The sequence below is a fragment of the Erigeron canadensis genome, chromosome 1, assembly GCF_010389155.1.
Source record: "Erigeron canadensis isolate Cc75 chromosome 1, C_canadensis_v1, whole genome shotgun sequence".
Lineage (NCBI taxonomy): Eukaryota > Viridiplantae > Streptophyta > Magnoliopsida > Asterales > Asteraceae > Erigeron > Erigeron canadensis.
In genome coordinates, this window is record NC_057761.1 from 2,357,701 (window position 1) to 2,385,048 (window position 27,348).

The window sequence follows — 27,348 nt, forward strand, 5'->3', positions numbered from 1 at the left end:
CCACGAGTTTCCTTCCAAATCAGGCCAAAATGGCCAGAAAACTTTTGGAGGAAAAAACCTTGATTTTTTCTTCCCTTCACTTTCTTTTATTTTAAAAAAAAAAGTCAAGAATATAAAAAGGTGATTTTTCTTATCTTTCTCTTTCTAAACAAAACTCAATAATGCAACCTAAATCTAACTAGAGACATATACCCATCATCTTTTTAAATTAAGGGAAATCAGATATGCAGCATATATGCTGCCCTCACACTTCTTCTTCAATTTGACATATGCTAAATTAAATACCCATCCCCCTGATTTTCATATGCAGGAGCCGATATTATATACTGTTAACAACATATATATATATATGATAACCCCTTAAATTAATCCCATAACAATGATGATATAAAAATATGAAGTTCATTTCAATCGGAAGTTCCCCATTCCATTCAACCAATCCTCAGGTCTGTGCTTTTGTTTTTAAATTAATCCCATTTTTATTTACTTATTTAGTTATTATTATATTATAAATTATTTCTATGAATTATGTATTGGCGATAATATTAAGTAAAACCTGATCTTATTTTCACTAAAAAAAGTTTTAAGCTTTGACACATATATGCTAAGTTTCCCAAGTTAGGGTTTAGGTTCTAGTTTACTTTAGTTTGAACATAAGATAAGATATAGCAAGAAAGGTAACATATTGACCAAAAATTTACAGTTTTACGCAACCCCGTTGTCAAATGGTACTCCTTATGTCCCATAATAATCGTCTACATAATAATCGTCTATATCAACTCACGTGGGTGCGTTGGCCACTGGTGAAGGGAGGGGTGTTTTCCTAAGGTCTCGAGTTCAAGTCTTGGCAAACGAGGCTATACCTCTTTGAGGGTTTAATTAAGGGGATCTACTTGTCGAGGGGGCTCTCAAATGGGATCCGGTTAAGACATAGTATGCTACTATGCTAGAACTCCTGACATTCACATTTAAAAAAAAAAGGTATAATAGGTTAATGAGACTTTGATAAATGTATTTTTGTGGAAAGTGGACATGGACGATTGTTTTTGGACAAATAAAAGTAGTAAGGTGGTTAGGTGGACTATAAAAATGTGTGTGTGTGTGTGTTTGAGGAGGGGGGGGGGGGATAATATCGTGGTACTTTTTTTGAAACATCTGCGTATATGTTTCCGGAAGTGTGACATGTTGAATTTGTTTTACCTTTCGTGCCATTTTGCTCTACTTTAGGTGGCGGTCCGTTATTTAATTATTACTACTCTTTCCTTTCTGGTTATTTGAATGTGACACTTTTCCTCTTAAATATATGAAAAGTTATGGGTTTTTTTGTTTTTGTTAGGTCTTTTGTAACTCTAATTCGGCGCGAGAAGAGTTCATGTTAAAAATTTTGAATAGAAGATGGACATTGATGAATCCAGATGCTAAAGTTCACCAAATAAAGGTTTCTACTTTAAAAACACAACAGCATTGTGATTCACTTGGGAAGTTTTCCTTTGCCAACAATCCACATCCTTCGTTGGGAGAGAATGTAACGAAATGGAACAATGTGAAGTCTTCGTTTTATATTGTTCGTGATGATTTGTTGCATCCCCTAGTGAATGGAAATAAGGCAAGGAAACTTGATGCGTTGCTTCCACTCGTTGAAGATCATTTGGGAACCGATGTGGTAAGATTACAATCTTTATATGTATTTAAGATTATTCTGATGTATTTAAGCTTCCAATCATTGAAGATCATCTGGGAACCGATTTGGGATTGTGCAAGTGGCAGTTAACTGGACATGCTGATTATGTCTAATGTATGTACAATGTTAATTTAGGAATGATGTCTTGAGGTTCCAATTACACCATTTTTTATAGGTCACATGTGGAGGTTGCCAAAGTGCACATGCTGCAGCTGTTGGTATGTTTGCATCTCTCTCTTGAAGCTATACTGGAGGTGTATAAGTATACATGTTAATATTATATGAAGCTTTCTTTATCAGATGCCATATAGACCAACATTGACCCAAACCATGAGATAATCACTACCAACAACTATTCGACTGTTTATCCAGCTTTCTTTATCAGAGGCTATATGTGTTAATGTTATTTGAAGCTTTCATTATCAGATTATCAGATACTTGAGCAAGTGCACAAACTTGCTTTCTTTGACCAAAGAGGACATCATGTGAACAAAGTAGATAAAGTTTGTGAAATGAAAACAAGTGTGTTAAATTAGGTTTTAAGAATGGATGTATCAGTAATCTTGGTTTACCCTTAATCAGTGGTGCAACTGGTATTAACCAATCCTTTGTCCAAACCGTGAATTATTACCAAATCTGTTTGATTGTGTGTGTTAAGTCTTAGACCTTAGAAACTCTTTATTGTAACTTTAAGTTACAATACTTGAATAATACATCACAGGACACAAATCCACCCCCCTCCCCGCATGTTCGTTTACTCTATTTTGGACTTATCTACAGTTCTTTCTTACTAAAACAATCCAATATCAGCCGATTCTTGATTTTCTATTATGCTTGTCAGCTGTTTCATGTGCAGAGAGGGGACTAAAAGCACATTTACTATTACGTGGAGAAAAACCTCAGATTGTAACGGGATACAATTTAATTTCCATGCTATATGGAATTGTCACTTATGTTCCAAGGTCTTTATACGCAAATAGGAAAGAAATGCTATCCTCTCATGCTGATTCTTTAGGGGGGAGGGTTGTATGTCTTGATGACTTAATTAAGTCTTCAAATATAGATCACGTGCAGCACTCGAATTCAAAGAAGATAGTCATTGTTAATGAAGGTGCAGGAGATGCCATTGCATTGCCTGGTAAGCTTCATGTTCAATATCTGCCACTATGGAATTTAAAGATGCATTAATGATTATATGTGGCAATTTTAAATCATTTACTTATTCTTTAGTTGGGTTAGGACTTATGGGTCCTTTTTGATCCGAAATTTGTTCAATTAGGAAAAGGAATCAGCTATAAGGAAAATTGGTCAAATTGGCAACTTGGGCAAAGAGAGTTGGTTAAATGGGTAGAAAGTTGCTCTTAATCCGTTTTAAATGCTTACAACTACCTGTATCGTTTTACTGATAGATTATATTATTATTATAGTAAATTTTCTTTGTAATCGTAAGTAGTCATCAAAGATTTGTCATTTCCTGAACTTGATTTGTATTAATAGGCTTGATTCGCCTTGTGAAGTACTTGTCACAAGATCACATATTTGGAAAAATTCAGCCTCTGAAAATTGTTGTGGACGCTGGTACTGGCACTACTGCTGTTGGTTTAGGAATCGGAGCCTTATGTTTAGGGTATGTGCTTATTGCTTAAAACAATTACAGTTTCTTGTACGCTTGTATATTCTTTAGGGTTAAGTACCAAACAAAAGATACTTACTTTAGGTTATTCAGCTACTTTATTTGCAAATTATTAGCCAATTTGACAATTAGCTGTAGCCATATTCAAGCAATCAGCATACTCACAAATGGTTTTATCTACTAACAGGCTCCCATGGGAAGTAACTGCAGTGATGCTGGCTGACACCAGAGAAGGGTACAGAAAACAAGAGGAACGTTTGATATCTGAGTTATGTCAATGTTTTGACTTACCTATTACACACACTGGACTTGTAAATTGGGTAGAACGTCAGCTTCCAAGGAAGTATGTTCTGTTTTACATTCAAATATTGTTTTTGAACATGAAATTCTTATGTTATATGTGATTATATAAAAAATTATTCGATCCTGTGTACTTACATGGTTGATAAAGAACACATTCATTTTTACAAAGACACGATCATCCTACCGTTCATATCTTGACAAATGATCCTTTTTGTGTTGCTTTAAATCCAGATTTGGGAACGTGTTGAGAGGGGAAATAGAAGCATGCCAACAAATTGCTCAAGAGACTGGTGTTTTAGTTGATCCCATATATACTTTGGCTGCATGGGAGCTAGCAACTCAACTTAGTCAAGAGGAGAAAAAAGGTGTGAAAGTGGTTATGCTTCACACTGGTGGTACACTTGGTATGTTTGGGTTAGCTCAGCGATACAAGTCTTACTTCTAGACTTGCGTTCTCAAGACAGGCATCTCAAGTTAGCAACAGTTCTCATTGTAATGAAAATCTAAACAAACACCGACACTACACATTTGAGAATGCAAAATGGGAGGTCGAACAGCATGGTTTGATGTGATGGGGTAATGGGTCAAAAGGTAATTTTTGTCGCAGCAGCAATGAGCAGCCCAGATTGATGTGATGCAATCCTTGTTCATATATCATTAATAGTTGCATTCATATAAAAGTTTTTCACATGTCTATAAACATTTTATATCATTGATAGTCCAGTTATAATTATTAAAGATTGGAGGTGCACTAACCAAAGATTTGGGCAACTTTTGACCCATTTGACATGATTTCTTTTCGCTACTCCTTATTCATTTAATTGTATGATCTAGTTGAAATAGATTTGGACCTGAATCAACACATTCATAAGTAAATTTATCACATAGGCAACATTTTGCAGGCCTCGTATTCTGATAAAATGCTATGATTAAATTCTTGACAAAGTTAGGCATGGCAAAATAGGTGGGTGGGGTAACTAACCAAAAAGTTTGTGAACCGACACAAGGTTAGTGATTCGCTGATTACGGTTAAAAATCAGTTGAATCAGTTGAAACCAACAGGTTTGTGAACCGACACAAGGCTTTTAGGTCAAACGTATTGAAGCTTGGCAGCCTTGCACTTGTATAGATTCTGGGGTCTGCAGATCATTTTCAGATGACATGCAAGCAATATTATATGAAAATGTCTTGTAATGAAAATCTTGAAACTGATTGATGCAACTTGATTTGACATGAAAATGACACGGTATTTTCAAGAATAAAGTTATCATATTACTATTTCTTTTCAATAATAAATTATAAACAACTTCTTGACAGCAACATTTTCTTTTAGTTAATGTCATCCTACAACTTAAAAAAGTAATAACAATGACTAAATCCACACATAATGTATCACCAAGTTTTTATATGTTAACTACCAATGATTGGTACTAAGTTTACATCAACTGATACATTAATTTTATAAATAGATGAGAAGCTTATAGGTTTTTTTTTTCCCATTTTCTTCTTTGTGCAACTCAGTTTCTAATTTCTACAACACTCTTTGTCAAGGAGATTTGATTTCAGTACTCAGTATATGTTTACTAATACACATATAGTTGATAATTTTTTACTTTACATGTTTACCCAGCTATCAATAAAGATCAAAGTCCCCCATTTTCATCAAAGATGGAATCTGGATGCACACCGAACACCAACTTTGTGTTTAAAAACATCAAGACTATGATATCTTACATTGGCTATTTGGCTCTAATAATGATGTCTATGACACCCTGTAATCTCGAAACACATAACTCTCTAGATCCAAATTAGTGTTAACAACTAGACGAATCAAAAAGAGAGTTAAAACATTAAAACACCCCAAATGAAAAGGTTTCATATTCTACGAAAGTACGAAACTAACACAAAACAAGAAATTATTCTACGAAAGGAGTGTCGAATAAGTCTTGAACACTAATGAAAGAGGACATATGTAAACACCAAATGATTTGTAAAATTAATACATTAATAAATCAGATTTGTATGTACAAGGAAGTTTTCTATTGATGAAAGTAATGTAATAAGTACAAGTCCAATAGAAAAAAGACAAAGATCAAAGTCTTGAAGCAGTCCCTCAATAGATGAAAGCATTTTATTGGAATCCAAAGAAGTTGAAACCAAGACAATTAGACCCGAGGTAGAATCTCCATTCTTGTCAAATATAAAATGTTAGCGAATCACATCGTTAAAAGTGATTCTTGTTACATTATGAACCAAAAAATATTAAAGATGTAAAAGTTCTATTGTTAAACGACAAGGATGATAACATAGCGGTGACTGGTGAAGGATGATGACATAATGGTGAAGGTTTGGTCTAAGGGTAAAATTACGTGGAGGTCCCGACATTGAATCTTAGAAAGCATTACCGTGGGTATTATGAAAAGGGGAAAGGCTTTTTTTATAGAGAGAGGTATAGGAGAATGGAAGACCAAAGAGACCCAACTCATATCGTACCAAGAACTTGGCATTGACCTGATCAAGCGCTTTAGGGAGATCACCTTCACCCATGTTCCGAGAATATAAAATAGCTTGGCTGACTCGCCAGCCCTTATGGAATTCATATATAGCCCCCCTTGTGGCCACGCATGTGACAACGGTGGGCTACCCGCAAAGTGGGTGGTCACCCCGGGATTAGTCGGCTTGAAAAAATGAGTCGGATAACTAGGTTAGCGGTGAAAAATTAGTTCCATCGTCCGATCCATTCATTTATAAATTAAAAAATTTATACATATTTTAACATGAAACGGTATCCAAATGGACTCATTATAAGTAAAATAGGTCCAAAGTACATTCTGTGGACTTTAGTTGTTAATAGTTAGTTTTCGTTAAGTTAGTGATTAAACGTCAATGCCACATTTGAACCAAGGATCTTTAAGGGATGTGAGACCTCATACTTCCCTTTTGAACCACCAGACCAAGAGCTAATTCAAAATTAATTGACAAATAGTTCAGTTGTCAACTTTAAGCAGTTACTTAAAAATTGATCTAGACAGATCTTCTAATTGGTTGAAGAGTCAACTTCTACATGTCTTTTGGTTCTTAAACACTATGAAAGAGTCTCAACCAAAAAAGACAAATTAAAACAAGACACTTTCGCATGTGTTCCCTAGAAAGAGTACATGGTAAGAATTAAAGAATGCATGTCCTTTGTTAGCCGGCCAAAGTGCAAGACAATTGTATTATCTTCCATTTGTAGGCTCAACTCAAACTTAATAACAAAATCCAACAAAATATATTTAGGGAAATTGGAACGTTGCTTATCTGACATATGCTTGCACCAATTGAACATACAAATTTAACGCTCCATCGCATTCAGTTAAACAAGATGTTACGTATTCTTACTAACTGTAATAGAGATCATATAGCATCACATTTGAACTTATAGGGAACAATATCACAGGCATCACAGTTACTGACAAACAAGAGCCGGCTTATCCTACAGTTTTACATTTGCTTTTTAGCCTAATCGATGAGCAGTTATGGACTATGTTTTTAGCTTAATCGATGATCAGTTAAGGACTATGTAGTTTGAATTTTGTCGTTCTTGCAAGTTTGGCCGCACATATGTCTTGAGTTATGTCACCTAGAGGTAATGTAGAATATTTGTAATCAACCAGTAACTGTGGTACCAATGAGCTTTCACGGCAGTAAGAATCTACAAAATCCTGCAATTAATTAACAGCAAAAAGAATATATGAAACTTTGTAAATTATGCATTAATAAGGCATATCTGGAAAATTAAACCCATCTGAATCATTTTTCCCTTTAAGCTTTTGTTTTATTAGTGCACAAAACCTCTCGAAATCCAAATCATTTTAATCAAAATAACTATGTCATGATCGACATGATATTATTTTGTAACCGCGCTAGCTGTTTATAATAGAATGAAAAATAAAAATAAAAAATCTGGACATCATTTGAGTCGTCGACCTGTAGACCCATTACCCAACATGTCTTTTTTTACATCTCTACATAGGTATTGTTTGGCACTCATCTTGCCTACATTTTACCTGAAAAATTACACTGGGGCTTTCCATCCTTAAGTATAATCTACCACCTTAAGTACTGCTTTCCAACATTATTCTCATTATATTATTAAAATAAACATCAGCTATCATACCTTGTGTAATGACATGTGACTCGAACATCAGTAAGTACAAGATAGTACGCCAGATGTCAATTTGATAACCAAAAAAGGGCCACAAAGATTTGCAGCTATCTACATTGTAACTACAAATCACGACAAACCAATGTGAATAACATAGAAGATAATCCATCCAAGAAGGTATCAACAATATTTGGCATATGCTACACATGCCAAGTGTTATAAACTAAGAAATATTTCTTATACATCCATATATATATATGTATGTGTGTTATGTCTATTTACAAAAAAGCTCAACCTGGTAACGGTTGACTATTTTGCAGGTGTTTTCAAATGGCGAAAAAAGGTGGAATGTTTCATTTTGCAGATGGCATAGATAAACTTCTGATGCTATTTGGAACAATTGGTTGCATTGGAGATGGGTTGATGTCTCCTCTTACAATGATAATTCTTAGCGGTGTAATTGATGAGTATGGAAGTGGTGGTCTTTCTTTCTCCAATGACGTGGTGGACAAGGTATGAATGTTTTCTTAAAACTTTCAACAAAATCTCATGGTGTTTAATGAATTGTAATAACTGGTGTTTAGTGATTCATTTACACTGTAACTGAGTTGTTCTTTATGATCTTACAGTATGCACTCAAGCTACTCATCCTTGCAGTTGGTGTTGGAGCAGCAGCTTTCATAGGTAAGTTTAATAGTCTATAGAAGCGGCAACATGGGTGGGCTGGGTCGACTGACAGATAAAAAGGGGTAATTTCATACACGTCAGATCAGGTTGACCCATAACACCTTTTCTCCAAATAGCAGAATTTAGATATGCATACAAATGTTTCATTATTGTCCAAGGGAACTTAAAAAGGGCAGGTCAGATCAATTTACCCAGTCTTTTTAATATTACCTTTTTGACCCATTAGAGACTAAACATAACTCGAATTGATCCAAAGTGGCTTTTAGTAGTCCTGTCAGCGACTCAGAGGGAAAATCTTGTAACGACTCCTTACCTGCAAAAAAGAGATTCGTTTATGGTTAGTTTTCACGTTGAGGCTTGTATTAAATATTTGCAGAGGGAATTTGCTGGACAAGAACTGCAGAAAGACAAACATCACGTTTGAGGATGGAGTACCTGAAATCTGTACTCAGACAAGAAGTCGGTTTCTTTGACACAAAAGTTGGCTCTTCCACCAATTTTGAAGTTATTTCAGCCATTTCTGGGGATGCTCAATTGATTCAGGACGTGATGGCTGAGAAGGTTTCATCATATTCTTTTTTCTACTTCTAGTGGAAACCTTTATTCATATACTTATGAACGGAGAATCTGGTTTATGTTTAATCTGTAACAGGGACAATGGGTCCTAACAGAAGATCTAGTTCAAAAAAATATGTAGGCCAAAGGAAGTCTTCAAAGTTGTAATTTTATCAATAAAACCTGCTCAAGCATTTTACATCTAATACATAATACCAATTTGGACTCCACCTTCGTCCATTCGCCACCTCTAACGTAGAATTTCATGTATTTCCCTCTCTGTAATTTAAATACTCATAATTCATCGAAATTCTCATGCAGATACCCAACTGTCTGGCTCATCTATCAACACTTGTATTCAGTATCGTAGTAGCCTTCATACTTTCATGGAGACTGGCGGTGGCTTCACTTCCATTTGCCTTGATGTTTGTGGTTCCTGTGTTAGGCATTGGAGCATTACTTAAAGGCCTAGGGATGAAGATGAAGGATGCCTACGATAAAGGTGGTGGGGTTGCTGATCAGGCAATCTCATCAATCCGAACTGTTTATTCTTATGTTGGGGAGCAACAAACGATTGATAAGTTCAGCCATGCACTTGAGACAAGTATGAACTTAGGAATAAGGCAAGGATTTACAAAGGGTTTGATGATCGGGAGCATGGGTATGGTATTTGTGGCATGGGCATTTGTTTCTTGGGTAGGAAGCTATCTTGTTACTGAAAAAGGAGAAAGTGGTGGCAAAGTCTTCGTTTCCGCAATTTGTGTAATCATGGCAGGACTGTAAGTCATTCTACATATAGTAAATATCAGCCAAATTCATTCAATTAAGGACTAATCACAATAAAGGGAAGTAATGGGTCAAAAGTCAAAACGGGTAACTTTTAGTAAGGTATCAAGCCAAAAACACCTTTTCGTTTCGAATTACCATAATAAAGAAATAATATGTTCAATATGAATACTGTCTGAATACATTTTGGATGACTTTGAACCTGTCTGACTCATTTGACACATTTTCTTTAGTTAAAGTTGTGGAATTAACCCATCTGACATGTTACACGCAAAAGTAACCCATTTAAGCTCATTTGCGGATAATCGGGTGGAAAATGCCTCATGTATTCACAATCATAGAAATATATAGTATATCAGAACATGTCCAACTTATATGGGACACTTGGGTTAACCGAGAGCACTTTTTGTCCAATAAGTTTAAGCAAAATTTAACTTATCTTCCCCGTTTCCATTTGAGTTACCCCTTTGATGCGGCAGAGGTAAACATAACTCAAATCAGCCCAACAAGTAATTAGGTTAAAATTGCTACCTCTAACAAATACTAGGCTAATGGATTTTATTTTCCTATTTCAGATCAGCTATGAGTGCACTGCCTAATGTCCCATTCATTTCAGACGCAATAGCTGCAACATCAAGAATGTTCGTAATGATTTCTCGAGTTCCTCTCATAGATTCTGAAAAAGTTAAAGGAAAAACAATACCATCTGTGAGGGGTGACATCGAATTCAGGGGCGTTGACTTCTCATACCCATCAAGACCCGATACTCCGGTCCTTCAAGGACTCAATCTACGAGTTAAAGCTGGCAAGACAATCGGTCTTGTGGGTGGCAGTGGGTCAGGAAAGTCTACAATTATTTCTTTACTTGAAAGATTTTACGACCCAATCAGAGGAGATATCTTTCTTGATGGACACAGAATAAAAAGTCTTCAGCTTAAATGGCTAAGATCTCAAATGGGGTTAGTTAATCAAGAACCAGTACTATTTGCAACTTCAATCAAAGAAAACATACTTTTCGGTAAAGAAGGCGTGTCAAATGAACTTGTTGAGCTTGCAGCAAAAAAAGCAAATGCACATGATTTCATTGTTAACCTAACTGATGCTTATGATACTCAAGTTGGTCAATTCGGGATTCAGTTATCAGGCGGGCAAAAGCAAAGAATTGCTATAGCACGAGCTTTGCTTAAAGAACCAAAAATTCTTCTGCTAGATGAAGCAACAAGTGCATTGGATTCAGAATCTGAAAGAGTTGTTCAAGAAGCCCTGGATCAGGCTTCAGTAGGAAGAACAACAATCATTGTTGCCCATCGCCTTACAACAATCCGTAAAGCGGATAAGATCGTGGTTCTTCAATCTGGAAAAGTCATTGAGTCCGGTTCACATGATGATTTAATGCAGAGGAACAATGGAGAAGGTGGTGCTTACTACCAAATGGTGCAGCTGCAGCAATCAGCAACACAGAATGAAACCCCAAATAGTCCATACACACCAACTTCACAAAAACATCCAAATTACCACAGAGATTATAATCGACAGACACCAAGAAGTCCTATTAGTGCAAGATCAAGCTTGCATAATAGCCCAATGTCCCCTTTCAGTCCAGTAGTTTCCATTAGTATGGCTCATTCGGTACAAATGTACTCTTACGAAGAAAGTGATGATGAGACGTTTGACATGATGCTGAGCCCTAATCCTTCACAATGGCGTCTGTTGCAGATGAATGCACCCGAGTGGAAACGAGCCATTCTCGGGTGCCTGGGCGCCGGTGGTTTTGGTGCTATATCGCCAATACATGCTTATTGTTTAGGATCTGTTGTTGCGGTATACTTCCTGCCAGACAAAGCCAAGATCAAATCAGAAACAGCTTTTTACTGCATAGTGTTTGTAGGTTTAGGAATCCTTTGTTTCATCACGAACCTACTCCAACATCATAACTTTGCAGTCATGGGCGAACGATTAACGAAAAGAGTACGAGAGAAAATGCTCGAAAACGTACTCACATTTGAAATCGGGTGGTTTGATAGAGACGAGAATACGAGTGCAGCAGTTTGTGCTCGGCTTGCAACCGAAGCTAGCTTGATACGCTCACTAGTTGGAGATCGAATATCATTACTCCTGCAAGTATTCATCAGCGCATTTCTTTCATTTGTGATTGCATTAATAATCACCTGGAGAGTTGCTCTTGTAATGATTTCAGTGCAGCCATTGCTCATAGCAAGCTTTTACTCCAAAATTGTTTTGATGAAAAGCTTGTCTTCCAAAGCGAAAAGGGCACAAAATGAAGGAACACAATTAGCAAGTGAAGCTGTTGTGAATCATCGAACAATCACTGCGTTTGCTTCTCAAGAAAGAATCATGAGATTGTATGCAGAAACGTTGAAAGGACCAAGAAAAGAATGCATTAAACAGTCATGGTTTTCGGGTATGGGTTTGTTCACTTCACAATTTGTGACAACGGCTGCAATATCCTTGGCTTATTGGTATGGTGGAAGAGAAATGAATAAAGGAAATGTAACCGCAAAACAAATGTTTCAGGTTTTCTTCATTTTGATGACCACTGGAAAGAATATTGCAGATGCTGGAAGTATGAGTTCTGATCTATCCAAAGGTGGTGGTGCAGTTAAGTCGGTATTAGCTGTACTTGACAGACAAACTGAAATCGATCCAGATGACTCAGAAGGTTTGACAGTTGGAAAACTTGATGGTGATATAGAGTTAAAAAATGTGTTCTTTGCATACCCATCAAGGCCTGAGCAAATGATCTTTCAGGGACTGTCTTTGAAAATTGAAGCTGGAAAAACGGTGGCACTTGTGGGTCAAAGTGGGTCGGGTAAATCCACTGTTATTGGATTGATAGAACGATTTTATGACCCGATGAATGGATGTATACTCATAGACGGACAAGACTTGAAAAATTACAATTTGAGAAACCTGAGATCACATATTGCATTGGTGAGCCAAGAACCAACTCTTTTTGCAGGAAGTATACGTCAAAACATTGCTTATGGTAAAGACGAAACTAGTGAAGCTGAAATAAGGAAAGCAGCAAAGCTCGCAAATGCTCATGAGTTTATAAGGTATTAGTTCATCCCAATCTTAAATTCCATTTTAAAAAATAACTGGCAAGTTGACATAATTCTATAGTATATTGGTAAAAACTTGGTGTCTGATGGTGAAAATACATAAAGGTCCCAAGTTCAAATCCTAGAAGCACAAAAAAAAACCCTTGTGGCCACAGAACCTGCAACTGGGTGGTTCGCCCTAGGATTAGTCGGCTCACAAAACTGGTCGGATACTATGTTTACCAAAAAAAAGAGAAAAGGATGCGCTGGTCAGGTGGGTTGGGTCTTGAGTAGCTGGTCAACAATTCTGTTTTGGTTGAAACATTTCATTTATTAGTATGCGTTGATATATCTGATTCAGATGGTTCTGGTTCACCACATTTACTTTAGTCCTTTTCCCAATACCCAATCCCAACGTGTCCAGAGTATGTGATAACAATCAAGATCATTAGAATAATTATATAAGACCCTTTAATATAGCAACGCAAATGTTTACACTGGTCAAAATGCACTTTGGTGACCTTCAACCTGTTTGACCACCCATTTGACCTATTCCCTTTTAGATACTAAAAGAAAGAACTTTTTGACCCATTGGACATAAGGCATAAACCAACCCGTTCACTAGTAAAAGGATTGACATTGCTAGATCTACTTTATTCTTCTGATGTAAGTGAACAATTAATGCAGCTCAATGAAAGATGGTTATGAAACGTACTGTGGAGAAAGAGGAGTCCAGTTATCAGGGGGGCAGAAGCAAAGAATTGCACTTGCACGAGCAATACTAAAGAATCCGGCTATTCTTCTCTTAGATGAGGCCACTAGCGCACTTGATAGTGTATCCGAGAAGCTTGTGCAGGAAGCATTGGAAAAAATGATGGTTGGCAGGACTTGTGTGGTAGTTGCTCATCGGTTATCAACCATACAAAAATCTGATTCGATATCTGTGATTAAAAGTGGAAAAGTAGTAGAACAAGGATCTCACAATGAGCTACTTTCATTGGGAAATCGAGGCGCATACCACTCTCTCATAAAGTTGCAACATTTGTGAGTTTTCAAAAAAGTTTGTGAGGTTTTGTACACTAACATATAGATTTGCTTTACAATCAGTAACTGTTGTAAGTTTAGATTTGATCTTCTGTGCATTGAAGAACCCAAAAACATTATGTGCATTAAACAGTAGTTTCTGCTTTGAAGACATGAATCTACTATTCACACAAAGGCATGCACCAAGACAACATGCATGACGATAATAACAAAAAAAAACAAAAAAAATAATATATACATATATATAATATATATCGAATATACTTAGATCTTTAGCTAAAACAAAGTACCTAATCCCTTCACATAATTTAAACTCCCCATATCGAATAGGTCATATCCAGTACAGATCGAAATGGGTTGGATCCGATTTGATTGACTTGAATCAACTCTTTTGTCCAAATAGACCAAAAACACAGTATTCACAAAAAGGCATGCTCCAAGACAACATACGTAAGGATAAGAACAAACACTGGCAAACAAATAATATTTGTCGAATATACTTATATCTGTAGCAAAAACAAAATATTCTCAGGATTAATCACCTCATATCCCATAGGTTTTTAATACAGCTTGAAATGGGTTGGATCGAATGGGATTGAGTCGTTTTAACTCTTTTGTCCAAATAGACGAAGAACAGAAGCAACCACCACCACCAAGGTGACTTGTGGTCAGACGTTCTATATCTCACAAAAGGTCTCAGATCCGAATCCTCCCTTGGTAAACACCTTGGGATGGCCAAGGAAACGGTACAAAAAAGGATTACGGGGATGGTACAAAAAAGGATTACGGGGATAAGCCGGTTAGACCTCATACATCTGAGTAAAAATGGCATGTTACCTCCACTGAACAGGAAAAACCTCCTCTATGAGGTGGTTACGTAGGCTGAGACCTAACTACCATTTAACATAAAATAAATAGTCACATCGTCATACAAACAGCTTGGTTATGTTTATACTGGTGGGCAAATTGCCGTAAAAAGTAACTTAAGATTCATTTTTTGACAAATTGGCATCCAAAATATTTCCAAAAAGATTGTGAAATATAGGGTTACACACTTAAGGGGGCGTAAAATTTCAAAATCCGCCAACACAGAAACATAAAAAATAAAATAACCAAAGAAGGTAACCAAAATTCAGTTTTAGACAATATGGGGTATGTTTTATTGGGACTTTACTGCTTAGATATTTGGAATTAATATTTGTTATTTTTTTGCCCGTTAAAAATTTAGGTTCAAACGTTGAACTTTTCATTACCCTTTTCAGCCAATTTTCCAATACAAAATTGTTTTTATTCGTAATCTATATATACTGCAAATTAAAAAATTGATGTGCAGTCAAGCTAATTACATTATCCTGCACCAATTTTTCTCTTCAATACTCCACTCTACCATCATCATTAAAAGCTATACACGTTTACAACCACATCGCATCAAAAGACTAACTTGTATTAGTCATACAAAATATCTATCTATAAGTCAAAGATACATTGGGTCAACTTGTTTGTCATCCGTTCATTCAAACATCGTCATTATTCATTAATCCATATCACATTCTAGACTCTAGAAAGCGTCACGGGTATACTAAATTGCTAATGTTTAATTAGTTAAGGATCAGATGTCTAGTGGGCTATTCAACCGCTAATTGTTAGCATGTAAATATGTATATGCTGGCAGGGTAACTACTGTCGCCAAGTCTCTTCTCTCCTATATGTCTCACACAAATATGCTGACGTACAATATTGTGATCTTGAATGTTACTAACAAGTTAAGACAGCAACTTATGTTGAAGTTTTCAAATTCTTATGATGTAGAGTAGCTGGGAATCATTTAAATAAGGTTCCAACAAACATAAGAAGTTAAGGACAACAAATTAATTATGAGTTATATGTTTATCTAAACAACATTATAACCAGAAAACTATATTTCAAAGTGTCGTTGTAGAGAAAACTAAACATCGACACGTATAACAACTGACGAGACAAAGCATTAACTGGTAAAACCTACATATACCATCATTGTTAAAAAAATTATCAGTTACTATCATTGTTAAATAACAATTATCAGTTACTATCATTGTTAAAAAAGAGATATCTCCTTGTCTACCTGAAGATCGAGTGAAAGGGTAAGAATGCCGTTTCCTTGCCGGCTATGTGAATAACAATTATGATGCTTTTCTTTCACACTCAAATCAGACTTGACACCTGCAAAATCCCATCAGCAAATGTACAGAAAACAAACCATATCAAACATAAGCTTTCGACCAATTGAATGTACAAACTGAGCGGTAACACCCTTTCAGCTTAACAAGCCGTTAAGAGCGCTGAATGTGTCAATTACTCTTAAAATTGGCAGATTCAGTGTCCATTGAGGGTGGTCTTTTATTATTGGAAATATATCTTAATTTGACCCTCTTATTTTCTCAAAAAAAACTTTATCTACACAAACTACTCTCTCATTTATTAACTAATTTAAAAATCTCCACCTAATATACCTATAATACCCTTAATAGAATTATTTATAACATGCATCCCTTAACCCTTAAAATAACTACAATACCTTCTTTTATATCAGTTACTTTTATATTAATAACCACGTCACTACCATCGCTGCCGCTGCCGCCTCCCATCACCGCCGCCATTACCACCGCTGTCGCCGCCACCTCCCATCGCCGCCGCCATCACCATCACACCGCCGCATCGCGCGGACATATGACTAGTTTATTTATATATACACAATTTGAGTTTATTCTGTCCATTAGACCCCTGAGCTTCCATGTACTTACATGGTTAGTTGTCGTAGGCCCCTAACTTTTGGATCTATAACCATTTACTCCCTCCAAATTTCTCAAAAAAGAACTTGATAAACCTAAATTACCCCTCTCTTTATTCATTAATTTAAATATCTTTACCTAATATACCTATAATACCGTTAATGAAATTATTTACAACATACATCCTTCGACCATTAAAATTACTTTTACATTAATAACCACGCCGCCAACGCCGCCACTGCCGCCCCCACCAGCCGTCTCCACCACTGTCATCGCCGCCACACCACCCGTCGCCGCCACCACCGCCAGTGTCATAGCTGCCACACCACCTGTCGTCGCCACACCGCTGCATCACGCGGGCACATGTCTATTGTGGGATAAAGGAGCATTTGGCAGTCACCAAGTTGGCAATAGTTTAAACAAGTCATTTTCTACACATCCAGACATGCATACATATATATGTACGTATGTGTGTTGCCTTCCAAAAAAAATAAGGCAAGAATAGGTGAAATGAGTTCAAAGGAATTAGTTAAGACACGCTTCTTTAGCACAGGCCACGGAGTGAAGTTGGAAGGTTCAATGAACTACGCGAAGGGCAAATCTTGGGCGCTATTGTTGTCTACGTACAAGTGGCGTAGGCGAAGCTGTGGCGACTCGTGAAGTAGAGAGCGAGCTCCGCTTGAACAGAAAGCAGCAAACTGCAAGCACTACTCCAAAAGCAGTAAGCTCCGCAACAAAAGCGAAGCGAGCCGCGGTAGCCTATTAAGTTTTTCAGCTGCATCGTACCGTACTATGGGAGGGGTCCGTACCTCCTTTAGATAGAGCCCCCCTGCTCCTAATGTAGAGCTAGAACTACTGCTACTGTGGAATCCGCGGTCACACAACATATGTGTGTGTCTGTGTGCATGTATAAAGGATTGATCTTAATTTAGCAAAATCTCAAGGCTCAACCTGATACCGGCCTGTTGATATCTTCTAAAATGGTGAAGAAAGAAAGGGGAATGTTTCACTATGCAGATGCAATCAATAAGCTTCTTTTGTTGTTTGGTACATTAGGTTGTGTTGGAGATGGGTTGTTGATTCCTCTCTCAATGGGAATCGTTAGTGCAATTATGGACGAGTACGGAAAGAGTGGTCATTTTATATCCAGTGAAATAGTGGACAAGGTATAATTGTTGAACTTTCATGTGGTTTTTATGCAAGTAACTGTGATAACCTTACAGCATTATTGATATGATTTTCGTGATCGTATAGTATGCACTCAGACTGCTCATAGTTGCAATAGGCATCGGAACCTTAGCTTTCTTAGGTAAGTCATCATCATACATTTTCTACCTAAGAAGATCTTAAGGGGGTGTTTTGTTTTTTTTTTTTTTTTTTTTTTGAAATGGTTATGTGATATTGGTTAATCAGATGCACATAATCACTAGTGATATAATGTTTGTGTTATTAGAGCAGCTGCACCAAGATCAGGAAATTGTTTATTTCTTGATGTTGATTAATTAGTAATAAATAACTTGCAAAGGCTGTTTGCTGGACAAGAACTGCAGAGAGACAAACGGCACGTTTAAGGATGGAATACCTAAAGTCCGTACTCAGGCAAGAAGTCAGTTTCTTTGATACCCAAGCTGGAGCTTCCACTAACTTTGAAGTTATATCTGCCATCTCAGGCGATGCTCAGTTGATTCAGGAAGTCATGGCTGATAAGGTTTATGTTTTGTTTTCTTTCTCCTATTTCTTGAGCAGAGGGCGCAAATTCGATCCATTTACTTATGGATTGGTTGATATGGGTTATTTTCATCTCTAACAAGTCAAATGGGCTAAAATTATTATAATCATGGCTTAACTACTTACGAGTAAATGGTTTAAAAAAGTCACCTGAAGGATGATTTTAATGCATCAATCCTCCAAATCGATTATTATAATTGAAGAAAAGTGATATCCGAGAAATAAGAGTAGTATACTGTAATTTTTCAAATCTTTAAAGTTTAAACAGACGGACTATTTATATAAGAAAAAACTACAGATAATGGGCACAGACGCACAGTAGTGTCAACCTGGCCCAGTCTATACTATAAATCATCATATTTGACCCATTAACTGTTACATATTAATAGTTTTACATATAGTTTGGGGTTGATTTGTATGATATCAATAAGTCAAGGGTGTTAAGTGTAATAAATTGAATGGTGGTTAAGGCGGTTAAGTGAGTCAACGATTAGTCAATTGTGTATAAATACTGAAATCAATCATAATATAGATACATATTTGATTTGATAAATTCATCTTCTCTCATCTCTAAATTCTCTTTATCATTTTGGTATCAGAGCCAGGTTAGGAGCGCTTCCGATAACCGTTTTCCGATCAAAATTCCGATTAGGTTTCCGGCGAATTCGATTGATTCTCTTCTTCTAAAATCAATGGCACCAGAAACTCGTAATCAGGATTCTGAAAGGTTACAACGCGAACTCACACAGACTCAGAAGGATCTCGCATCTCATATTGATTCATCACTTCTGATGCGAGAAACGATTGAAGCACTGACGAAAGAAGTTGAGCTATTGAAGAATCAACCGCCAGTGGCGGTGCGTAACGACGGCGATAAATTCAGTTCTAACAAGCTCACTAGGCTTGAATTTCCGAGATTCAATGGCGATGACGTTGATGCTTGGCTGTACAAGTGCGATCACTTCTTCACTATTGATGAGACACTTGAATCAAGCAAAGTGAGATATGCCGCTGTACATATGGACGACAGAGCTCTCTCATGGCACTTAGGGTTTATGAGATCTGGAAATAAAGCTATGGAGGATATTCTATGGACTGGTTATGCTAGATCCATAAGTGCTAGGTTTTCAACCACTCAAATGGAAGATCCAATGGCATCACTGAAGGCTCTCACTCAAACTGGAGAATTGGAGGCTTATTGTGATGAATTTGATTCATTACTTACTAAGGTCAGTCTTCCAGAAGAACATACAATTAGCTGTTTTATTGAAGGATTGAAACCCGAAATTAAGTGTCCAGTTAGAATGTTTAAGCCTAAAACACTTAGAGACACTTATATAGTAGCAAAAATGCAAAATGAGAGTAATAAGTCATTAGGAAGATCTGTTGGAATGAGTAATAGTTATGGATATAAAGGAGGAGGTAATAGAACAGTGTCTCAGCTCAATAATGCCTCAAAACAACCACTATTAGCCACTCCAGTGAATTCTGCACCATCAAATGCCTTAGTTCCTGCCAAAATGACTAATAGGCTGTTAGAAGAGAAAAGAAGTAAGGGAGAATGCTTTTATTGTAATGAGAAATTTGTGCTTGGTCATATTAAGGTGTGTAAGGGGAAGAAGCAGTTCTTTCTAATAGAAGTGGAAGAAGGTATGGAGGAGGTGGCTTTTGTGGAGGAAAATAATGCATGTAGAGATATTATGATAGCTGATCAAGAACAAGCAGTGATAATACAAGGAGAACCACATATTTCCTTTAATGCAATTCTAGGAATTCCTTCCTACTCCACAATGCAAGTGGTAGGAACCAGAAGTTTGCATATCCTTGTAGATAGTGGATCTACCCACAATTTTATGAATAAGGCATTATCTGAGAAAATTAGGTGTAATATTGCTCAGATTCCACATGTTAAAGTCACTGTGGCAAATGGAAATGATATGGCTAGTGTAGACATGTGTAGGGCCTTTAATTGGATGATGCAAGGGGATTGGTTTACTGCTGATATGTTATTGTTGGAGTTAAAGAATTATGATATAGTTTTAGGGGTTCAATGGTTGGCAACTCTTAATGACATAGTCTAGAATTTTAAGAATTTGACAATGAAATTCATTTTGGGAGATAAACAGTTTGAGTTGAACGGAGTGAGTAAACAGGGGGTCAGTTTATGCTTAATGGAGAAGCTGCACAGTATGCTTAGTCATACAGGAGTTGTGCAGGCTGAGTTATTAACATTGGCAGAGACCAATGGAGAAAGTGCAATGTGCCAGCCCATGCTTAGGGGATGTCAAACTGATACACAGTTGGAAGGTTTACTAGCTAAATTTGATGATATTTTTCAAGTACCAGGGGGTTTACCACCAAACAGGAGTTGTGACCACAAAATTGTGTTGAAGGATGATAAGGTCAATCTAAATCTCAAACCATATAGATATCCTAAGGCACAAAAAGATGTTATAGAAGGTTTGACTCAGGAATTACTAGATACTGGTGTGATTAGGCACAGTAGTAGTCCATTTGCTGCCCCAGTAGTGTTGGTTAAGAAAAAGGATGGCACATGGAGGATGTGCATTGATTATAGACAATTGAATGCAGCCACAATCAAGGATGTTTATCCTATTCCCTTGATTGAGGAACTCTTGGATGAATTACAAGGTGCTACCATATTTTAAAAGTTAGATCTAAGGTCAGGGTACCACCAAATAAGAATGCATGAGCCTGAACTGCATTCAAAACACATGCTGGTCATTTTGAGTTTTTGGTAATGCCATTTGGGCTCACAAATGCTCCAGCAACTTTTCAGTCATTAATGAACAATGTGTTTAGACCACTGCTCAGGAAGAGTACTTTAGTATTCTTTGATGACATATTGGTGTACAGTCAGTCATGGGCCCAGCATATGGAGGATTTGGAAATGGTTTTATCTATAATGAGAGTTAATGATTTAAAAGCCAAGAAGTCTAAATGTGCATTCGCAGGGGAGAAAATTGAGTATTTGGGTCATGTTATTGATAAAGAAGGGGTTGCAACTGATCCAAATAAGATTAAAGCTATTTTAGAATGGCCTGCTCTAATCAATGTGAAGCAATTGAGAGGATTTTTAGAGTTAGCAGACTATTACAGAAGATTTATAAGGAATTTTGGAATTTTGGCTAAGCCTCTAACTGAATTACTGAAAAAGAATAATTTTTCATGGAATGAGGGTGCTGAAGTAGCTTTTGCTCAACTTAAATTAGCATTGGGCAATCCTCCAGTTTTAAGCTTACCAGATTTTACAAAAGTATTTGTTATTGAGACTGATGCTTCTGGAAAAGGCTTGGGTGCTGTTTTGATGCAAGACAAACATCCAAATGCTTTCTTTAGCAAGGCATTATCTCCTAGACAACAAGCTTGGTCTGTTTATGAGAAGGAATTGCTAGCAATTATTATGGCAGTGAAACAATGGCATCACTACTTGATGAATAATCACTTTATTATTCAGACTGATCACCATAGTTTGAAGTATCTCACTGAGCAAAATATTGTCACACCATTGCAACAGAAATGGTTATCCCAATTGATGAGGTATGACTTTGAAATTTCATACAAAAAAGGAGTTGACAATGTGATGGCTGATGGGTTATCTAGGATACATGGTCTTTCTTTACTACAAATGGAATCAGTACAGTGGATCCCTTGTTGTTGGATAGAATTAAGGATTCTTGGCAGCAAGATTTTGAAATTAAGAAGATGCTAGCAATTTTACAGCAAGGTGGTGTTGTTAAGAATAGATCATGGGATGGTCAGTTATTGAAGAGAAAAGGGAAGGTAGTTATTGGCAGGGTCTTGCCATTAAAAAAAAAAAAAATTCCTTGTTCCATGCTTCTCCAATGGGTGGACATTCAGGTGTAGTCCCTACTTTGGCCAGAATTAGGGATTTGTTCTATTGGAAGGGATGTGCCAAAGATGTGAAGAAGTTCATCAAAGAATGTGGTGTTTGTCAGAGATCTAAATATGAATTAGTGACATACCCTGGGTTATTGCAACCACTGCCAGCCCCTCAATCCATATTTACTGACATTTCTATGGATTTTATCTCTGGTCTGCCAAAAATACAAGGAAAGGACACGATTTTTGTGGTGGTGGACAGATTAACTAAATTTGGCCATTTCATTCTTTTAAGTCATCCATATTCAGCTGCTGCAGTTGCTAAGGTTTTCATGGATAATGTGTTCAAGATCCATGGTGCTCCTAACACTATTGTTTCTGATAGAGATCCGGTTTTTGTGAGTAATTTTTGGAAAGAGTTTATGAGGTTGCAGGGCATACAGTTGTCACTCTCTTCTGCTTATCACCCTCAGTCAGATGGCCAAACTGAAGTGGTGAATAGATGTTTAGAAGCATACTTGAGGGCCATGTGCATTGATACCCCAACTGATTGGGTCAAATGGGTTCCATTAGCCCAATGGTGGTATAATACTTCTTGGCATTCTACAATTAAAATGTCTCCTTATGAAGCTTTGTTTGGAGTTAAACCACCTATACACATTCCCTTCATTCCTGGTGATACTGGTGATACTGCTGTAGCATCAGTGGAAGATGTTCATAGACAAAGAGAAGCCATGATTCAGAAGCTCAAACAACATTTGGCTGTGGCAAGAAACAAAATGAAACAGGCAGCAGATCAACACAGGACTGAAAGAGAGTTTATACCAGGGGACTGGGTGTATGTCAAATTGCATCCATTCGCACAGCAATCTTTGAAGACTCACCATAATAGGAAGCTGTCTGCAAAGTATTTTGGACCCTATTTGGTATTACAGAAGATTGGTTCAGTTGCTTATAAGCTTGATTTGCCAGAATCCGCTCAAATTCATCACACTTTTCATGTGTCTCTGCTTAAAAAGGCTCATGGTCCATCAGTTCACACTGCACCATTGCCTACTGGTCCAAGATTCATTCTGACCCCTAGAGCTATGGTGGATAGAAGGATGGTCAAGCGGGGTTCTAAGCCAGCAATGCAAGTCTTGATTCATTGGAATGGTCTCTCATTGGAGGATGCTTCATGGGAATACTGGGAAGATTTTTGAGGGCAAAAATCCTTAAAGGGGGAGCATTTGTTACATATTAATAGTTTTACATATAGTTTGGGGTTGATTTGTATGATATCAATAAGTCAGGGGGTGTTAAGTGTAATAAATTGAATGGTGGTTAAGGCGGTTAAGTGAGTCAACGATTAGTCAATTGTGTATAAATACTGAAATCAATGATAATATAGATACATATTTGATTTGATAAATTCATCTTCTCTCATCTCTAAATTCTCTGTATCATTAACCAACCCGACCGACCTGCCCATTTGCCTCTGTCTTACATATCCACCCTTTATTTAAATGTTCACCCTTTTAAGCAAAATGTTGTGTAGATACCCAATGCTTTGGCACACCTATCAGCACTTGTATCTAGTCTTGTTGTGAGCTTGATACTTTCATGGTGACTGGCTTTGGCTTCTCTCTCGTTTATATTACTGTTCACTGTTCCTGTGTTAAGCATTGGGGCATTTATAAAAGGTCTAGGGATGAGGATGAAAAATGCCTCTGATATTAGTTTGGGGGGGGGGGGGGGGGGGGGGCTGACAGCAGATAAGTTCAGCCATGCACTACAGACAAATTTGGAATTAGAAATAAAACAAGGATTTGCAAAGGGTTTGATGATCGGGAGCATGGGTATGGTTTTCATGTCTTGGGTCTTTATTTCCTGGTTTGGAAGTTATTTCGTAACTGAAAAAGGAGAAAGTGGTGGCCGTGTCTTCGTGTCAGCAATCTTAGTCATCGTGACAGGGCTGTAAGTCTCTTTGTACACCATATCAGTGATCGGTTAAGGTTATGTTACAACTCTAACGGGTCAAATCAAAAACTTAGCAAAAAGGAAATGTCATATGAGTCAAAGTGGTCAATCAGGTCACAAGGCACCTGGAGTAGGGTTTAAGGTCAAACAGGTCACACGCTAACTAATTACAAAACGGCTCATTGGCATAAAAACGTTTCAGGTAAATCCAATAGAATCCGGTCTGTTTCCATGGGATCTCGATGGTCTCAACCTTTAGATACAGCCTCTATTATCATCTTTAAAGTATTAGTTAGTGGACAAAGAAGTGTTTGCACGTCAGCTGCACCCGTTTTAAGAATTTCTACTTTTGACCAATTACGTGACCTGCCCATATAACGTGAAAGCTTTTTTATAATTAGGTTATTCAACATATGCTAGTGCCTAAAGGATGTTTTTGCTTCATATTTCAGGTCGGCTATGAGCTCACTGCCGAATGTCACATACATTGTAGAGGCAGCAACTGCAAGAGCAAGAATCTTCGAGATGATTTCTAGAGTCCCTCTTATAGATTCTGATGATAGCAACGGAGAAACATTTCCATTTGTCAAGGGAGACATTAAGTTTAAGGGTGTTCATTTCTCATACCCATCAAGGCTCGATACACCAGTCCTTTCAAGGACTTAACCTTGAAGTGACAGCTGGTCAGACATTAGGTCTCGTAGGGGGTAGTGGGTCGGGGAAATCGACCATCATTTCTTTGCTTGAAAGATTTTATGACCCCGTCAAAGGAGATATCCTCCTTGATGGACACAGAATAAAGGGCCTTCAACTTAAATGGTTAAGATCTCAAGTGGGACTAGTTAATCAGGAACCAGCCCTATTTGCAACATCAATTAAAGAAAATATCAGGAAGGTGCTTCAACAGAGCTTATCGAGCTGGCAGCTAAAGCAGCAAATGCACATGAATTCATTATCAAACTGCCCAATGCTTACGAAACCCAAGTTGGTCAATTTGGAATTCAATTGTCAGGTGGGCAAAAGCAAAGAATTGCTATAGCAAGAGCTTTGCTCAAAGAATCGAAAATCCTTCTACTTGACGAAGCAACAAGTGCATTAAGTTGTTCAAGAAGCTTTTGAACAAGCTTCAATCGGAAGAACAACAATTATTATTGCCCATCGGCTTATAACAATCCGAAATGCCGATAAGATTGTGGTTCTCCAATCAGGGGAAGTCATTGAATATGGGTCCCATGAAGAGCTAATGCAAAAGAACAATAGTGAACAATATGGGGCCTACTACCAAATGGTGCAGTTGCAGCAATCAGCAATAAAAAAATGAAGAATCTAATGAATCACATAACTCAACAAAAGAAAGCAACTACCAAACACCCAAGACTTCTATGAGTGACATAACAACCGTTCCCAACAGCCCAGAATCATTTGTTAGTGCCGTTCATTCGGATGATGGAAATGGCTACATAGAGCCGAGAAATAAATCTAATTCTAGTCCTTTACTATGGCGTCTTTTGAAAATGAATGCTCCTGAGTGGAAACAAGCGTTCCTTGGGTGCCTAGGAGCTGTTGGTTTTGGGTCTATATATCCAATATATTCCTATTGCATGGGATCTGTTATCTCGGTGTACTACTTGCCAGACAAGGCCAAAATAAGATCAGAGATAAATTTTTATATTGGAATTTTTCTACTGCTTGGAGTTTTTAGCTTCATCAGCAATCTACTCCAACATTATAACTTTGCAGTCATGGGAGAACATCTAATAAAAAGGGTTAAAGAGAAACTACTTGAAAATGTGCTAACATTTGAAATCGGATGGTTTGATCAAGATGAGAACACAAGTGCAGCGGTTAGTGCCAAGCTTGCAACTGAAGCTAACTTGTTAAAGTCGCTTGTTGGAGACCGTGCATCTTTGATCCTTCAAGTGTTTGTCAGTGTGTTCCTTTCGGTTCTGCTTGCACTGATAATCTCTTGGAGAGTTGCGATTGTAACGATTGCAGTGCAGCCATTGCTCATAGCAAGCATCTACTCCAAGAATCTTATGATGAAAAGTATGTCTGCAAAAACAAAAAATGCTCAACATGAAGGAACTCAACATGCAAGTGAAGCAGTGGTAAATCACAGGACAATCACTGCCTTCTCTTCTCAAGAAAGAATCATGGGACTATATGCAGCAACACTGAAGGGGCCAAGAAAAGAATGCATTAAACAGTCATGGTTCTCGGGTCTGGGCTTGTTCACTTCCCAATTTGCAACAGTCGCTGCAATCGCTCTAGCATATTGGTACGGAGGAAGGGAAATGAACAAAGGACTGGTAACCGCAAAAGAAATGTTTCAAGTTTTCACGATCCTGATGACCACCGGGAAGAATATTGCAGACGCAGGAAGCCAGAGTTCTGATTTATCAAAAGGTGCTTATTATTTATATATATGATGATATGATGTCAAGTGTAATGTAATGTGTGGTGTAAGGAATAATAGTAAATTTATAACCTAAATTTCAACCTGAAAAAATTAAGCTATGAATTGAGGATGATGACCTAGGTGCTAAAAGAATGAACTTAAAAGTGCGTTTTATTACCACATTTTTCATGGTTTTTATAATGACAAAGTCAATTTAACAAATGTAAAGAAGCATCTTAAAATAATAATTAAACATTCATATTCATACCTGGGTTAAATCTCAGTCCTCCTAGAGTGGCAAAACTCTCCGCCTCCCTTTGAAAATGACTTTTACTTTTGTAAATAGCTTATTATGGATGAAGCTTTTTCACTTAGCATTTTTTTCCAAATGGTATTACACATAATGTAGGTCGATGTGGATGGAATTCTCGCACCCAAGAGTGTATTTTTGAGTTTTTTATAAAAAAAAATCCTAAATTGGATAGGGGAAGAAAGGATAGAAGATTAAATTTATAAAAGCCATTTTTGAGTTTGAAAGGAAAGTGAAAGAATAATAATCGGAACAATCGTCGGAAACCTGCAACCACCGCCGGAAACTTGCAACCACCGCCGGAAACAACCAACCACCGCCGGAAACCACCCTTTCCACTTGCAACCACCACCTGCAACCACCCCTTCCATGCAACCACCACCGGAAACCTGTAACCACCCCCTGCAACGCAACCACCACCGG

The 27,348-nt window shown here is 37.3% G+C and overlaps 2 protein-coding genes and 1 pseudogene across 2 annotated transcripts; all 3 read left to right on the top strand.

Moving 5' to 3' along the window:
• The first annotated feature begins 395 nt into the window (after window positions 1–395).
• LOC122585488 (D-cysteine desulfhydrase 2, mitochondrial) lies at window positions 396–4,375 on the top strand. The gene is made up of 7 exons (XM_043757616.1): window positions 396–446; window positions 1,337–1,663; window positions 1,857–1,899; window positions 2,523–2,819; window positions 3,179–3,308; window positions 3,502–3,657; window positions 3,849–4,375. Exons 1-7 carry the CDS (start codon window positions 396–398, stop codon window positions 4,060–4,062), a joined length of 1,218 nt encoding a protein of 405 aa, XP_043613551.1. The 3' UTR covers window positions 4,063–4,375.
• A 3,719-nt stretch (window positions 4,376–8,094) lies between these two features.
• LOC122585596 (putative multidrug resistance protein) lies at window positions 8,095–13,902 on the top strand. The gene is made up of 6 exons (XM_043757719.1): window positions 8,095–8,277; window positions 8,394–8,448; window positions 8,828–9,012; window positions 9,328–9,785; window positions 10,368–12,869; window positions 13,542–13,902. Exons 1-6 carry the CDS (start codon window positions 8,095–8,097, stop codon window positions 13,900–13,902), a joined length of 3,744 nt encoding a protein of 1,247 aa, XP_043613654.1.
• Window positions 13,903–17,458: 3,556 nt separating this feature from the next.
• LOC122585558 lies at window positions 17,459–26,666 on the top strand (annotated as a pseudogene).
• The last annotated feature ends 682 nt before the right edge of the window (window positions 26,667–27,348 follow it).